The sequence below is a fragment of the Pezoporus wallicus genome, unplaced genomic scaffold (genome assembly GCF_028554395.1).
Source record: "Pezoporus wallicus isolate ANWC-B61680 ecotype Strahan unplaced genomic scaffold, APGP_CSIRO_Pwel_v1 contig_14547, whole genome shotgun sequence".
NCBI lineage: Eukaryota > Metazoa > Chordata > Aves > Psittaciformes > Psittacidae > Pezoporus > Pezoporus wallicus.
This window is the reverse complement of record NW_026639781.1, coordinates 480,922-497,876: the sequence shown is the minus strand read 5'-3', so window position 1 is coordinate 497,876 and position 16,955 is coordinate 480,922. Positions and strand designations below refer to the sequence as shown.

The 16,955-nt window shown below is 43.4% G+C and overlaps 1 protein-coding gene across 1 annotated transcript in view; it reads left to right on the top strand.

Annotated features, from left to right (window-relative positions):
* Positions 1-16,955, top strand: part of UBR4 (ubiquitin protein ligase E3 component n-recognin 4) — a gene marked incomplete at its 5' end in the record, with an annotated part of 75,667 nt that overhangs the window by 8,329 nt on the left and 50,383 nt on the right. The window contains 26 exons of the mRNA XM_057416246.1: positions 956-1,125; positions 1,730-2,012; positions 2,858-2,990; positions 3,389-3,468; positions 4,102-4,230; positions 4,926-5,108; positions 5,335-5,457; positions 5,548-5,777; positions 6,386-6,510; positions 7,061-7,158; positions 7,280-7,437; positions 8,130-8,339; positions 9,303-9,404; positions 10,254-10,354; positions 10,550-10,748; positions 10,935-11,123; positions 11,452-11,515; positions 11,906-12,097; positions 12,712-12,782; positions 12,912-13,059; positions 13,583-13,810; positions 14,031-14,201; positions 14,303-14,485; positions 15,072-15,230; positions 15,805-15,957; positions 16,240-16,467. Coding sequence (XP_057272229.1) covers positions 956-1,125; positions 1,730-2,012; positions 2,858-2,990; positions 3,389-3,468; positions 4,102-4,230; positions 4,926-5,108; positions 5,335-5,457; positions 5,548-5,777; positions 6,386-6,510; positions 7,061-7,158; positions 7,280-7,437; positions 8,130-8,339; positions 9,303-9,404; positions 10,254-10,354; positions 10,550-10,748; positions 10,935-11,123; positions 11,452-11,515; positions 11,906-12,097; positions 12,712-12,782; positions 12,912-13,059; positions 13,583-13,810; positions 14,031-14,201; positions 14,303-14,485; positions 15,072-15,230; positions 15,805-15,957; positions 16,240-16,467 — 4,110 coding nt within the window. The remainder of the gene's footprint in view (positions 1-955; positions 1,126-1,729; positions 2,013-2,857; positions 2,991-3,388; positions 3,469-4,101; positions 4,231-4,925; positions 5,109-5,334; positions 5,458-5,547; positions 5,778-6,385; positions 6,511-7,060; positions 7,159-7,279; positions 7,438-8,129; positions 8,340-9,302; positions 9,405-10,253; positions 10,355-10,549; positions 10,749-10,934; positions 11,124-11,451; positions 11,516-11,905; positions 12,098-12,711; positions 12,783-12,911; positions 13,060-13,582; positions 13,811-14,030; positions 14,202-14,302; positions 14,486-15,071; positions 15,231-15,804; positions 15,958-16,239; positions 16,468-16,955) is intronic.

Genomic DNA, 16,955 nt, shown 5'->3' with positions numbered 1-16,955 from the left:
AGAAGTGTTGGTGTCTGTTACTCTCTCTACACAGATTTTCCACACCTGGATTAGTGTGCTGATGATTCCATTTAGCCCTAGAGTATATTCTTTTGCAAACAGAACTTGGAATATTTTGGCTCCTTTGAGTTGAATGACCTTTGCAGTCATCCAGTCCAAAACATCCTGCAGAGTGTAAACTTAACATCCAGAGTTCACATTAATCCGCTGAACTTTGAAGCTGATGAAAGCTGAAAAGGCAATGAGTTTGTATATTTTGCTTCGGAGAGTTGCCTCTATCCATGCATTTATCAAGAGGGATTCCTGCAGATTTGCTTTGCTGTCAGGACTGATGCCAAAAGGCTTTGGAATTCTCTCAGGAGAGAATCAAATTAATCCTTTTGCTTTCATGTGTTGACTTCGTAGCCTCTAGGTTTATTTGCTAGGTCATGGGCTGACCTGACTTAATACTTTAAGTAGAAGTATAAATCTGCTTGCAATCAGTGAATTCAATCCCTATACTTTTTGTTGACTACTGTACATTTTCTACCATATTTAAAATTCTTTGTTGGTTTGTGGTTTTTGTTTTAAAGCAGTTGCACTTCTCAGAAATCTGCCTTTTTACTATATTTGACTGGTCACAGCAATGCTGCTTCTTTTCAAAGAGGTCGTCTTCTGAATTCTTAGATACTGAACATAGTAGAAGAAACAGTCTTGCAATGATACTGCAGGAAATGAGTAGAGCTCATTAATGCTATTTTTTATGCATTGGTGTTAAAGTTGCAAGGTTATTGTGGTTTAGGGGGCACAGTGACAGCATTGAGTGTCCCTTGGTAGCTGTGCCATGTGTTGGAGATACGAAAGGGATTGCTGTGTGAACCCCTGTGAGTTCCAAGGGCCCTGCTGTTTGTTCACATCGTGCTTTTAAAGCATCAGACAGGACTTGCCTCTACTCAACAAGTCTGTTTTGTTCCAGAATACACTTCTCCAGCAGCTGGGAGTTGCTCCTTTTTCGGAGGGCCCGTGGCCTCTTTACATCCACCCTCAGAGTTTGTCGGTGCTCTCGCGACTGCTCCTTATTTGGCAGCATAAAGCCACTGCCCAGGGAGATCCTGATGTTCCAGAATGCCTTAAAGTCTGGGAAAGGTGAGATAATTTTATGTTGAGCTGAAAGTCACCTCTTCAATCTCTTATTTTCTATCAAGGGAAAATTCTCTGGGACCAGCATAACCAGTGTGTGTGTTCTCTGAGTGGGGATGGTATGTGATGCTGGGAGGAGCAGAGGGTCTGTCTGTGTATTGCTGAAGTCCTTCACTTAGAGCGTAGGAAGTGAAACCTAGGATCAGGATTTAAGTGGGTAGAGCCTGAACCCTGGTTTTAAAAAGGGAATGTCTCATTTCAGCAGGTTTCTGGTAAGTTCTGTTATGATGGTGCCAGGGTCTTTCCTTTCTGCCATAGTGTGTAAGTCTCTGCTAGGGTTTAGCTGACTTAAAGTGAGCAGTCTTTCCTGTGGGAACGGGTTTGCATTTCTCTTTCTTCTTTTGAATGGGTGTTCATGTTTTCCATCAAATTTAGGTTTTGATGTTTGCAGCGTCTCATTCCAATGCTTCATGTAATGATAATCAGTGAAATTGCCAGTGTTAGAATAAGCAGAAAAGGGAACTGATGAAAATGTTTCTCTAACCTACAGTTAAGAAGGATCTAAGCCAAGAGAAAAGTGAACTTCATAAACTTCCTCTCCTGTTGTCAGGTTTGTGGGCACACTGAAGCAGAATGCCTTGCAGGGGACTCTTCCCAGTGACACAGAAGATCTGAATGTTGAACATCTCCAGTTGCTGCTGCTTATTTTTCACAATTTCTCTGAGAGGGGCCGCAGATCCATTGTGATGCTCTGTATCCAAACAATTGTGGAGCTGACAGCGAACATGGATACCCAGCAATCTTCTGTCCCACTTCTCGTGGCACGTCTCCTCTTGGTGTTTGACTACCTGCTCCATCAGTATTCTAAGGCCCCTGTGTACCTCTTTGAACAGGTAGGATTTGATGTCATGTCCTGGCTATTTAATTGGTCACCCAGCAGAAATGTGTAACAGGCAGTTACCTGGTGTGTTCTGGTCTCTTCATGGCCTTTAGGGACTAAATTGGGTTCAATGTTGTTACCAGCCTTTGGAATTATAATGTGTGATTAAACTACAGTTGCAGCAGGTTCTGTTTGAGTGTGAATTCGTGGTGTAACTCCTGTCCTAATGAATCCTGGTAAGGGTAGGATCAATGCCCCATCTTATCTTTCAAAATCTTGAGTATTTGGGTATTGTGGAAAACCTTGTACACCATGTCCTTGCTTTAACTTTTCACTGTTGAGGTTTTGGTCACTGTTGTCATTAATGGCATGCTGGTGTTTTGTGTATGGCTTTTCCACTTGGTAGAAGCTTGACCATTGATTTTAGCTGTTCAGTCCAGAATAAAAATCATCAGAGAGGACAAGAGGTGGTGGGTTTTAACTTAAACAGGGGAAGTTCAGGTTAGATATAAGGCAGAAGCTCTTTCCTGAGAGGGTGGTGAGGCACTGGAACAGGTTGCCAAAGGAGTGGTAAATGCTTCGTCCCTGTCAGTGCTCAAGGCCAGGTTGGACACAGGGCCTTGGAGCAAGCTGCTCTAATGCAAGGTGTTCCTGCTCGTGGCAGGGGATTGGAACCGGATGATCTTAAGGTCCTTTCCAACCCAAACCATTCTAGGAGATGGGGTCTAGAGCTTCCCTTGGAAGCTGGGAATGATTATGTCTTACCAACAGGGATGTGGTGTTGGTGATTGTATTTCGCCCCCATCCCTAATGACAAAGATGCCATGGGTGTTTTTTTGTCTGTGTTTTTGAACTTAGGTACAATACAATTTGCTGACTCCACCCATTGGGTGGGTGAGTGGATCCCAGGACAGCAGCAGGCGAACATCAGTCCCACTCTATCACGGGTTTAAAGAAGTGGAAGAAAACTGGACCAAACACTGTTCATCAGGTAAGAAAGAAAACATAAGGAATTTTTGATAGCCAGATTTGCTTTTACAAATAAAGGAGTGCCCTGGTGCAGCTTTTCCTACTTCTAATGGGTATATCTATGTAATGCATGTAAAAATGCAAGAAAAGTTGTATTAAATAAAATTATTGTCATCTAGGACTATGCTACAAGTAACTGAAAATAAATATGGATTTATTGTACCAGGATTGTAGGAGTAGGAAGACCTTGGTTGCATGTACCATAGGTTACAGCACATATAGCATGCTATGAAGCCAGCTTAGTAGAATCTGGTAGTAGCCTTAATGTGAAAGATGGTGGAGATAGAGGAGAGAGTATAACACAATACTGCCTGATTAAAACCATCACTTTGAACATTATTTTCTGTCCTCATGCTCCAGATGCAGCTCCACAGCCCAGGTTCTACTGCATCCTATCTCTAGAAGCTTCTGAAGACGATCTGAACCGTCTGGATAGCATGGTATGGGAATCTCTGTTTTAAAGACCTTTCTGTGAGCCTTTATGGGCCGTGAAGATTTGATGAGTGCCAGAAGAAAAGAGAAAGAAAGGAAAGAAGGAAGGAGCTGATGAATCAGAGACACCAGAAGTTTTTTCACTAAGTGGAGAAAGGAGTAGTGGCTGGATAGGATAATATGGGTTTTCTTTATGCACCTAATTTCAGGGAAATCAATGTGCAAAATCTATGAAGACATGTTGGACTGCTTGTAGTAGTGTTTGTGATTCAAATGTGTATGCTATAATAGAGCCCTATCATCTCCATGCTGATTTTTCAGTGCTGCTGAAGCATCTGCAGCAAAGACACATGGCATTAGAATTATTTTCCCATAATTCAGTTCCATGTTTTTCCTGGGTTTTGTTTCCTCAGTAAATTTGTTGCCATCGAGGTTATGGCCTTGCTTCATACATGCTCCCTTATAACCAGTTCATTGGTATTCTGACTGGGGAGAGAGATTCCTAACGGAGCTAGCTTCCTGAAGTTTTCTTTTCATAGCTTTGGTTTGTGGGTGTTTTGATCACTTGAGAGCCTGGCTGTGTATAAACACAGAGCTGTGCAATTTGCAAAGCAAGGATGCTGACGCATCATCTCTTGCAGGTTTGTGAGGTTCTTTTCTCTCGGACTACAAAGTATGATGAGCTTTACACAGCCCTGACTTCCTTACTTGCTGCTGGGTCACAGTTTGATACACTCAGGAGGAAAGAGAACAAAAACGTCACTGCACTGGTAAGACTATTGCTGTAACATTGTTTGTTTTCAAACTATCGAGCAAAGTGTTTAGCCAAAGTGTTTTGGACAGTGGTTGGAGTAATGAGGAACTTAAAAATCCCCTAGCTAAAGGTAGTATGCAGGTAGGATAAAGGTAGTATGTATGGTGGTGGTACATCTTACACAACTCAAAACATGTTTTAGACTTTCTCTGTGTCCTGGTAATGCCAGGAGGTCTGGCTAGAATATGATGAAGCAGAGAAAAAAAGATTATATAATCTTTCATTTTTCTTTTCTCCTCTTTGTTGCATAATTTCGTAGAATGGTTTGGGTTGGAAAGCTCGTCTGTTTCCAACCCCCTGCCATGGGCAGGGATGCCTCACACTAGACCGTGTCACCCAAGGCTCTGTCCAACCTGACCTTGAACACTGCCAGGGATGGAGCATTTACCACTTCTCTGGGCAACCCGTTCCAGTGCCTCAGCACCCTCATAGTAAAGAGCTTCTTCCCTATATCTAACCTGAACTTCTCCTGTTTAAGTTTAAACCCATTCCCCCTTATCCTGTACGACACAAACTCAACTCTGGTATGTGTTCATCTCATGTGGCACATCTACAGGAGTCTGGAGTCTTTGAGGGCATCATTTCAATAGCTGTAATGGTAGAAACTGCAATCTTTCTTCCCTAATTTGTCCAACTGTTGCTTCTGTTTAGGAAGCCTGTGCACTTCAGTACTACTTCTTGATACTGTGGAGGATATTAGGGATTTTGCCTCCATCCAAAACCTACATGAATCAGTTAGCCACGAACACACCAGAGATGAGTGAATGTGATATTTTACACACGCTGCGCTGGTCTTCCCGACTGCGAATCACGTCTTACGTCACATGGATCAAGGTACAGCTCATCTTTATAGGGGTGTTTTGGGATGTTGTTGACAGTAGGAATGTCAGTGTCTTGTTTTTTCCGTGCTGACTGCGTGTGGGATTCGTTACATGGGTGCGATGGTGAGAAATGGGGACTTGTGGCCATGGTCTCTAAGGCTTTCTAGCCTGGTTATTGTCGGAGTGGTTAATTATAGAGCACTTCTGAAGTGTGATGGGTCTATTTTTGGCATCTGTAGGATCACCTTACCAAGCAGGGCATGAAAGCTGACCATGCTGCTTCTCTGATTGAAATGGCCTCCAGCAAGTGCAGCTCAGTGAAGTATGATGTGGAGATAGCAGAGGAATACTTTGCTCGACAGGTAAAGGTGGTGTGAATGCAATTGTGTGTACGGAGCCTCTGGTTTTGTGGGATGAGTTGCACTTACTGTTCCATCCCTTTGTATTTTAAGATCTCTTCTTTCTGTGGTGTTGACTGCACGACTATTCTCCAACTGCACGAAGTTCCCAGTTTACAGTCCATTTACACCCTTGATGCTGCAATTTCCAAGATTCAGGTTTCTCTAGATGAGCACTTTTCCAAGCTAGCTGCAGAGACTGATCCACACAAGTCTTCAGAGATAACCAAGAACCTCCTCCCTGCTACGCTGCAGCTTATTGACACTTATGCTACGTTTACCAGGTACGCTCTTAGGATCACTAATAGTGATCTTGTGTGCATGGGGCTTTCTTTGCATTTGGTTTGTTGTTTTCTTAGAGTTAGATGCCTTTTTATTTTATAGTCCCATATAATTACTCTTAACTTAGGTCCTCTAGAGTGTTCATTGTTTTAAAAGAAGAATTAAAAGTAGCTCCTCAAGCCAAGTTATTGTTTCTAAGCATACCCTTCTTGTCTGATCTTTTAAGGCTTGCTTGCAAAGCCAAAGATGAAACCTTCTCTTACCACTCTCTAGTATAGTGCCACTTAAGGTTATTTCAATATTGAGACTGTCAGACCATCAAGAAAGAGAGGGGGCTTAATTCTTACATTAAAAGTCTGAAGTCTTCCAAGCTCTCATTAGAACCTAGGTAGAAGAAAGCAAAAGTAAATGAGCTTTTTCTTTTGAGTGGGCACTTGACCTGGTGAGTAGCTTAAAGAAGATAAAAGCCCAGAACTCCCTTAATGGTGAACTAAGAGCACAAAGGGTGGGGCAGAACTCAGGAGTTTGCTTTATCTGTCACTGTATTGACACATTTAGTTCTGAAATGCAGAGCTGATCCTGAAATGAATCCTTTCCATCCTGAATGCAGATCTTACCTGCTACGGAGCCTCTCTGAAGAGGGCTCCACTGAGAACAAGCCCTCTGAGGAGAAGCTACGAGGTTATGCTGCTGTCCTGGCCATTGGATCCAGCCGTTGCAAGTCCAATACTCTAGGTGAGAGTACTGGGTGGTTCAGATTTCCTCCTCTGTGTAGGTAAAGCTTTGTACAGTGCTGCAGACATTCAGCTTCAAAGCTGTATGCTGGCTAACATGTTCTCAACCATGTTCAGAAGAGTGCATTATCCTGTCAGCAGCAAACTGGGAAGCTTTTTCCTTTAATATCCCAACAACTGAAAAAGTTGGGCAAACCTTGGAAGAGTAACTATCCTGTGGGCTTATCTGGATTATTGGAACGCTTTTGTAACCATGTTGGTGCTCTGGTGGGAAGGGGAATTATGAAATACTGATATGTTGAAGACTGCTGCAAATGAGTATTTTTGCTATGTTTGCTGTTATTTTAATGAAGTAGAAGAAGCTGGGAAGCTCTTGCAAGCTTAGGGATAATTTTGACTTGTCAAAAGCATAAAACAGTAGAATTACACCTCAGTTTAGCTCCAGCTGTGTCTTAAATAATGATCTAGTTTAAACAGTGTTGCAGAAGCATTCCAGTTGTCAACAGGACCCATGAAATGACTCGGTGATTACGATTCTGTATTAACTGCAGGTCCAACACTTGTTCAGAACCTGCCATCAGCTGTGCAGACTTTATGTGAATCATGGAACAACATTCATACAAATGAGTTTCCAAACATTGGCTCGTGGGTGAGTCCAGCTTTGTGGATGGATCTGGTTTGATCCTAACTCAGTAAATCCCTGGGAATGGTGGGCAGGGTGTCCTTCTGTTATCAGATGTTCTGATGTTTGTGTGTGTCTCCATCCTTAGCGCAACGCCTTTGCAAATGACACAATCCCAGCAGAAAGCTACATCAGTGCAGTTCAGGCTGCTCACCTCGGTACTCTCTGCAGCCAAAGTCTACCTCTTGCAGCTTCCCTAAAGCACACCCTTCTCTCCCTGGTCAGGCTCACTGGGGATCTCATTGTGTAAGTGGTGCTTTTTAGATGACATTCTTGCTGTATCTGTCTGTCTGCTCCTGGGAATGTTTGTGTTCATCAGGCCCTTCAGGTGCAATGCTTAATGAACTGGTGTTGTGTTTGGGACTAAGTCTTTAATGGAGTTACTCTTCGTTTACTAGAAGTATCATTTATTTAAAATTCAATGGATGAAAGACAGCCTTTCTGTCTTGATTTGCTATCTCTAGGAGTCAAACTCCCTGAGAGAAACCTTTAATACAGATTTCCAAATAGGAACTTGAAGAAACTGGGGTATAAACTGAGACAATTTGGGTCTAACAAATTCATTTGTGTTTGGTTATCGTTCACTTGTGTGATGTTTTCAAAGCACAAAGAAAATACGAAATGAAAGGATTTATTTCCAAGGACTTACTGTTAAGATACTCTGAAACAGAAAAATAGTTGTTGGTGCTGCAGATGAGTCCAAAGCCATAGGAAGTGTTGAGTGAATGCCTAGGAAAACATTGTACCTGTTCACATGCAGAAGAAATGTGTAGTTTTCCAAGTGAGGACTGTGTGTTTATCCCACCTTTCTAAAAAGGGTTTTATCTCTGACTTCCCTCTAGACTTGTGCCTTACTTGTGTAACTTCTCATGTATGCAATAAGGACGTTCTGTGATACATCATGCAGAGAATTAACTTGGTTGCTCTTTCTTTTCAAGCTGGTCAGATGATTTGAACCCACCACAGGTGATTCATTCCCTCTTGCCCCTCCTTTTGGAGACCAGCACAGAGAGTGTGGCAGAAATAAGCAGCAACTCCCTAGAAAGGATCTTGGGCCCTGCAGAATCTGATGAATTCCTGGCACGAGTTTATGAGAAATTGATCACAGGATGCTATAACATATTGGCCCATCACTCTGATCCAAACAGGTAATGGGCTGGGTGGCTGTGGTTCTCTTCCAACAAAACTATATACAAAGAATTACTACAGTCTGTTTAAATATCAGTGTCTGTTCTTGAACAGCACAATACAAAGGCAAAAAATCAGCTTATTTTTATCTCTTGAAGACTTCTGTATTTGCAGACTAAAAGTAGGAGATGTTTTATTTCATTACCAGTTTTCAGCACTGCCATTCAGGCGGTGGGGATTTGAATCATCTCTTGTAAATCTGGATGGAGCATGTTTCTATCTGGATAGTTTTGCATTTAAGCAAATAGAAAATTATGGAAATACAAGCAGGAAATCAAAGCTGAAGAGACTGACCTAACTTGCTTTATATTCCTTTGTTTCTGTTCTTGCTGTTTGTAAGGATGGCTAATCCCTGCTTTATCACAGCAAACTAGGCAGATTTTGGCTTCCCACCCCTTACTCACTGTCTGTATAGAAGGAATAAGCTTGGTGCACAGATGTTGATTCTACCCATCTGAAACATAAAACCATTAGGCATGATGATGTTGCATCTTTTCAACACTGATCCTCTCCGAGTATTCAGAGGGAGAGGTACTGAGCCTTCTGGTAGAGGATGTAAATGTAATTGGATTTTACTTGCAGAGTGCTTTGTGGAGTGGGGATGAACGCAGGAGAATAAGGGAGGAGTAACACTAGAAGGGACTTAAAGTGTAAAAAGAACAGCCATTTATAGGAATTTGTCATGTGAGCTATCTGAAAGGTCTAGGTCATTCTAGGTTTCTGACTGCAACTGTGCATCATGTGCCACCTTTTTCCTGAGCACTAGGTGGATTTACTGTTCATGGATGGTTGGAAGGAGAGCTGCTTTCAGTGAGCAGAAAATGTATTGGACTTGTATTAGCAAAATGATCACTTCTTGACTCTCGTAGTTGTTGAAATTGCTCTTCAATATTCTGATTTCATTTGTACCTTTTGGTTCTCAGTGGCCTGGATGAGTCCATCCTGGAGGAATGTTTGCAGCATCTGGAGAAGCAGCTGGAGAGCAGCCAGGCCCGAAAAGCCATGGAGGAATTCTTTTCAGAAAGGTGAAGTATTCCTGAAATTTGTAGCCCGGGAACTTGATTATTCTTCCTTTTCCTCTCAGCTTGTCACTGTCAGCACCTAAGGGATGTTAATGCTATTGCACAGGAGCCATGTAGAGATAGGATACCCTGCACACAGTGCAGGAGAGTGTGAAAAGACTTTCTGTGTGGGAGGGGACCTAAGTCTTTGTCACTGCAAATAAAATATTCAGTGAGTCCTCACAGTGAGTGGGCACCAGTGGGGAAACTTGTCAAAGGCGTTAGAAGGAGGGGTTGAGAGGTGCTGGTCTGATCAAGCTGCAAATTCCCAAGTTCTCTCAGTGCTTCCGCAGGCAACAGGGTGATAATTTCAAGGGTGGAGGTGGGGTGTTGGCCTGACTTCAAAGTATGAAGACAAATTGTGGTGGAAACACATAGCACAACACAGTGTTCTGACAGATGTGAGGGTGGATTGGAGGAAAGGTTTTCTCTGTTAGAAAGCCAACCGTTGTCTGCTTGTTCTCTCTACGTGTTCAACAGTTCAAAACAGAAGCAGTGTGGCTGTACTTTAGTAACATGGAAGGGAAAAGCAGGCAAGAATATCCTGAATTTTGGTCTGGAAACCAGTACAGGCCCTTCTGTGACTTGACATGTGGAGAATACTGGTATGCAGTTCAGGAGCTCATGAGATTCACAAGGTTGAGTCTGAGTTAAGGGTTCATTGTCTGAAAGCACTTCCTGTGGCTTGACTGCTGAGCACTGTTAATCCAAACCATTGCCAGTCTTAAACAGGAGGGCTGATACAAGGGCAAATGTAAAACCAGGAACAGGTTGTATTTTACAAAGCTGACTAAATTTTTCCTATCCATCCAGTGGAGAACTGGTCCAGATCATGATGGCCACAGCCAATGAAAACCTCTCAGCCAAGTTTTGTAACAGGGTGCTGAAGTTCTTCACCAAACTCTTCCAGCTCAGTAAGTGATTGTTAAATCTCTTCTGTCCTGCCTTTGTCCACTTTATACTGTTCTTGCAATAGACTGTGATGTGAAGGTGCTTGAAAGAAAAGCTGTAGGAGGAAGTGGAGTGACGGCCTCACACTTTAAATGGAAAGCCATCTTCAAACGCATTCATTGTGACATCTATCACTCACCAGTCATTTTCTCTCCTAGCTGAGAAGAGTCCCAACCCCAGCCTGTTGAGACTTTGTGGCTCTTTGGCTCAGCTGGCTTGTGTGGAGCCTGTACGTCTCCAGGCCTGGTTAACCAGGATGACCATGTCCCCACCCAAAGATTCAGACCAGCTGGATGTTGTGCAGGAGAACAGGCAGCTGCTGCAACTCCTGACCACTTACATTGTTAGGGAAAACAGGTAGAGTACAACCTTTGTCATTTCTTTGGTGGGCTCGTCATTTCTTTTGTTCTTTAGATGTGCAGTGACTTGTGATTTGCTGATGGCTTCTTGTCCTCAGCTTTCAAATGAAGTGATGGGGAAGGCATTGGAGGTGTGGGGCTTATTTCAGTGGGTGATGTACCTGTCTTTGTTCTTCTTGATCAGCCAAGTTGGAGAAGGTGTGTGCACTGTTCTACTGAGTACTCTAATACCAATGGCAACAGAAATGTTGGCCAGTGGTGATGGCACAGGCTTCCCTGAACTGATGGTCGTAATGGCAACTTTGGCTAGTGCAGGACAAGGTGCAGGACACCTCCAGCTTCACGGTGCTGCTGTTGACTGGCTGGGCAGATGGTAAGAGCCAACTGTGAGCTGCTGGTTGTTCATTTGCAGCACTGAATTTGGGGACAGAAGTTCATGCTTACTGATAACACACTCATTTTTAGTTTATTTGGAATTATTTTATTATTGGAATATAAAGTGTCTGAGAGAGACTGATCTCTGTGTGTGTGTGTGTGTCCCAAGAACAGCCATATGTTTTGTCTTTTCCCCTCTTGAATGGTTTAATTCTTGTATGCCTTTCCTGTTGTTAATTTAAAGCAAACTTAATGCTTGAAGCTACTGGTCAGAGTTTGTACTTCCAAAAGGCTGTAATGATCTTACCCACTGTTTCGTATTACAGCAAAAAATACCTGTCTCAGAAGAATGTGGTAGAAAAGATGAATGCAAACGTCATGCAGGGAAAGGTAAGACTGTTGCTTGACTTGCAGGAATTAATCTCAGGCAGGAGCTGTATCAGCTGTCCTGGTTTGGCTTCACAGAATCATGGTTAGAAAGGACCTTAAGATCATCCAGTTCCAGGCCCCTGCCATGGGCAGGGATGCATCACACTAGAGCAGGTTGCTCCAAGCCTCATCCAGCCTGGCCTTGAACACTGCCAGGGATGGAGCATTTACCACTTCTCTGGGCACCCTGTGCCAGTGCCTCAGCACCCTCACAGGGAAGAATTTCTTTATATCTAACCTGAGCTTCCTCTGGAGTGGGAAGTTTTAAAGCAGTTTGGGCAGGGGGGACACTTGTATGCTCTTATGGGATCTAAGTATTACTTCTCATTTTCATTCATCTTGACCTCACAGCATGTGACTATCCTGGAGTGTACCTGCCATATTGTCTCTTACCTGGCTGATGTCACTAATGCACTGAGCCAGAGCAGTGGCCAAGGACCAAGCCACCTTTCTGTGGATGGAGAGGAGCGGGCGATTGAGGTGGATTCAGACTGGGTGGAAGAGTTGGCAGTGGAGGAGGAGGACTCTCAAGCTGAAGATTCGGTAGGCAATAGGCACAGTCAGTGCTGCAAATGACTTGAAGATTTATTTTGCAGCTTCCAAATCAGTATTCCTCAGGTTATAAATCAGGATTTTGTTGTTATTTATTCCTACTGTCAGACTGAGTGAAGAACCTCAGCTGTCAGATCTGGGAGAGAATGCCTGTCACTTATTCATAGATCTGCTGACTTTGTAATATCAACAAAAGTTAAATTACTGTGATTTTTAGGCAACAAAAAGGAAGAAATGGAGTAAGATGGGTTTGTTCCTGTTGGTTTCTTTGTCAGTTACTAGCTTTTATATCAACAAGCAGCTTAGATCAGGCTTTTAAGTGCATTTGGGTGGGAAACCCAAGCTGTTATTAATGCATTCTTTAAAATTTGTTACCCAGAATATTTTTGCTACTGTTTTCTGATTCACTCTTTCATGTGCTACAAAATGTCACCATCTCCTCTCTCCATGTGGTTTGATACCAGCTGCCTTCTTTTAGCTAGGTGATGCTAAAACTTCCTAGTCTCAAAATGCCCATTTAGTGACTGAGGATCATGGTCTGTACTATGTACCTGTATTGTAGCTGCAGGTATAGCACCTTCCTGAAGCAGCTTTCTTCTTGACAGGATGAAGATTCCCTTTGTAATAAACTCTGCACCTTCACCATCACACAGAAAGAATTCATGAATCAACATTGGTAAGCAGCTCAAACTTGTGTTCACAATTCCAGCCTGCTGTTAGTGGCCATTGAGAAGGAAACAAATGCAGTCTGGGGGCCTTCATCAGGCTTTGGAATCTTACAACCCATCTGGCTTATTTTGTGCAGGTACCACTGTCACACTTGCAAGATGGTTGATGGGGTCGGTGTTTGCACAGTTTGTGCTAAAGTTTGCCACAAGGATCATGAGATTTCTTATGCCAAATATGGATCATTCTTCTGTGACTGTGGAGCCAAGGAAGATGGCAGTTGCTTGGTAAAGTGTCTGCATGTCAACATAGAAGCTGGTTTTAATGCAGGTTTAGTCTTTTGCAGAGGTTTCTGTTCCGCAGTAAGTTATGTCATGATACAGGCATGTAAGAGTGCTAAGGCTTGACAGCCTTGGCTTTATAATGAACCATATTAAGTTACAGTTTGCCTAGTGATGTATTTTGCACTAAATAAGTGCATTGCCAAATCCCTGTCCTGGTGACTGTTGGGATTCCACTTACCTTTACCCAACCTGCAAGTTAGCTTAAGCTATGCAGCAGTCAGCACCTTTTCCCTTATTTTCATGAGCAGCAAAGTAACTTTGTCTTAAATATGAATATTTTAATATTCGAGTGGAGGGTGGCATGCAGGATGCTATTCTGTTACTTCTTTAACATTACAGCAAAGAGAATTGCACTCTTATTTCTTTAAAATTACATTCATTTTGCTGCTATTGCAGTCTGTATTCATTTAGTCAGTGGTAAAATCGAGTCCGGTTTGGGCTTTAAGCATTACTCTGTCATTCCCAGGCTTTGGTGAAGAGAACTCCCAGCAGTGGTATGAGCTCTACCATGAAAGAATCTGCCTTCCAGAGTGAGCCCAGGGTGCCCGAGAGTGTCATTCGACATGCCAGCACCTCCCCTGCAGAGAAAGCCAAGGTCACCATCAGTGAGGGGAAGGGCCCTGATGAAGAAAAACCCAAGAAGAGCAGCCTGTGTAGAAACGTTGAGGGCTGTCGAGAGGAATTGCAGTCCCAGGTATAGTTACCAGCTAGCTGTTAAGAGAAGATTGTTTGTGATGAGGATCTTGGGCAGACTGTTGATTATCAGCCAAGTTACTCAGTTTTTCTGCTCTTCTTTATGATAAGTGGGATCATAAAAGTGGTGTCAGGCTGTAAGAAGTGGTTGATGTGTAGTTCTTATGAATACTACAAGCAGGAGCATCTTGTGCCTTATTTGTGTTCTCCGTTTCTTGTAGGCCAACTTCTCCTTTGCACCTTTGGTGCTGGAGATGCTGAATTTCCTGATGGATGCCATTCAGATAAACTTCCAGCAAGCTTCAGCCATGGGGAGCAGCAGTCGTGCACAGCAAGCTCTCAATGAGCTGCATACTTTGGACAAGTCAGTAGAAATGACAGATCAGTTGATGGTATGATACTAAAGGAGTGACTAGATCATGGATAGGTGGGATCACTTCTAAACAGAAAGAATTCAGTCATAGGTTGTTGTATGCTTTTACCCATGACCCAGGTCCCAACTCTGGGCTCTCAAGAAGGTGCTTTTGAGAACGTCCGCATGAACTACAGTGGGGACCAGGGCCAGACGATCCGGCAGCTCATCAGTGCCCATGTGCTGAGGAGGGTGGCCATGTGTGTGCTCTCATCCCCACATGGACGTCGGCAGCACCTGGCTGTGAGCCACGAGAAAGGCAAGGTGGGTTCTCTAATACTGCAGAGAATGTTGTTCAGTGCTCTGAGGCCGCTTCCTTTTCCTTGAAAATCCAACAAACAGAAGATGTGTGTTCTGAGATCTGGATCTTCTGTAAAGTACTATGTAGTTTATTCCTCAGAGAAGAGAGTTCTTGCAGAGGAAACCTGGTCTGGATACCTGACAGGAGGTTGTAGTGACGTGGAGTTGGTCTCTTCTCCCAAGAAACAAGGGATGGGACAAGAGGGAAACGGCCTCAAGCTGCACCAGGGCAGGTTTAGATGGAGCTGAGGAACAATTCCTTCCCCAAGGGGTGCTCAGGCATTGGAACAGGCTGCCCAGGGCGGTGCTGGAGTCACCATCCCTGCAAGTGTTCACACACAGTGGAGACGAGGCCTCAGTGCCATGGGTTAGTGGTGGCCATGGCAGTGCTGGGGTAAAGGTTGGACTGGATGAGCTTAAAGGTCTTTTTCAACCTGGATGATTCTATAAAACAGTGAGAACTGTGTGAATACAGTTACAGAGCTGAAGTTGAAATGCCTTTTTACCTTGAGTTGTAAAGTTGAGTAACTAAGTTCATGTTGTTCTGCAGATCACAGTCCTTCAGCTCTCAGCATTGCTGAAACAAGCTGACTCCAGCAAAAGAAAACTGACTCTCACTCGTTTGGCATCTGCACCCGTTCCATTCACTGTGCTGAGCCTAACTGGAAACCCCTGCAAGGAGGACTACCTAGCTGTGTGTGGGCTGAAAGTGAGTGCTGTCAAACCCTTTTCTAGGCAGTTGGGAGCAGCAGCTCAAAACTAGATGAGGAGCTGGTGCACAGCTGGCTCAAAAGGTCATGAATCATTTTCCTACTAGATAGATGGAGTAAAAGAAGCAGGACCTATATGAATAAGAGAATAAACGAGGCAGTGCCTCAAAATAGTACTACTTATTGTAATATAGGCCAGTTTTACTTAGGATGGGAGTCAGGGTTTCATCATGTGAAATTTAGTGTGTTAGAACTAGTCTGTAACTAGTGTTTTGTAGCAAGGACCTCTCTTTTGTATTCTCCCAACTTTAGGTTCAGCTTTCACAGTGCAGAATCCACAAATTCATTACTTAGCTAAGAAGTGGATGGATTCTGTGTGTTTGAGTCTGGGTTCTGGTTTTATTTTCTTTACAAACTTTCATGTCATTCATTTCAAATGCAGGAATTTTAGTCCTAACTCCATGAATCATGATTGGCACCAAGAGCAGTGCTGGCTTTAAAGTCTCATTCTTGGCTTCAGGTGTTCATAAACATTTTGTTCTAGTAAGTAACCAGATCTTTTCATTACTCCAGGACTGCCACGTGTTAACATTCAGCAGCTCTGGATCAGTCTCTGATCACTTGGTACTTCACCCTCAACTAGCCACTGGCAATTTCATCATTAAAGCTGTGTGGCTGCCAGGATCTCAAACAGAGCTTGCTATTGTGACTGCAGACTTTGTGAAGGTATGTTTGGTTATAAGCTGTTGATGAGAGGTCTTTCAGATACTAGAATCTGGATCTTTGTGGAGTTGGATGTGGAAGAATCGGGTAATATTCTTTGTTAGAAATAAACTGGAATTACAGATTTGTGGTGGTTGGCAAATGTTGTCATAAGAAAAAGCAAACCCAAGAACCCAAAGAGCAAGAAAACCCCTGTAACATCTAATAGGTGTTCCCTTGTCTCAGCTCTTGTCCATTTGCACTGTTTTGTATCATCAGAGTGAGTTTCTTTCATTCTTTCCACAGATTTATGATCTCTCTGTAGATGCCTTGAGTCCAACTTTCTATTTCCTTTTACCAAGTTCCAAAATCAGGGATGTCACTTTCCTTTTCAACGAGGAGGGGAAGAACATCATCGTGATCATGTCCTCTGCTGGGTACATCTATACCCAGCTCATGGAAGAGGCAAGCAGTGCCCAGCACGGACCATTCTATGTCACCAATGTGCTTGAAGTCAATCACGAGGACCTCAAGGTATGTGTGACTTCCCTGTCTTGCAGCCTGCGCTGCAGTGGCTTTCTCTCTTTCATTTGGGTTTTAATTTGAAGGCAGAAGTTTTCTTTTTTCCTTATTTTTTTCCTTCTTCCTTTTAAGCCCCCTGATCTAGACCAATGAGCTCACCATTCCTCTAAAGAGAGAAATATCCTTGCAGGGAAAGTGGATGGGGGTGGAAATGAAACCCCCTGATCCTTTCATCTAGGAAATGAAGCATGTTTTCCATGGCTGGCTCTGAAGTCATGCCCAGCAAGATTTCTCAGCAGGGAGATGGCTTCAGAGCAGTACTGTTCTCGGAGCAAGGCACTCCAAAGGTGCAGTAACCACAGTGGATGAAGTTAGTGACCATTGCTGGGGCTGCAGAGGTGGAATGAGTCTTTGTTTCTGATTAATAACAGCTCTGTTCATGTTCCACTCAGTGTTTTTACCTTAGGCTGCTCCAAACCAGGGGGATGGATGAGAAGCCC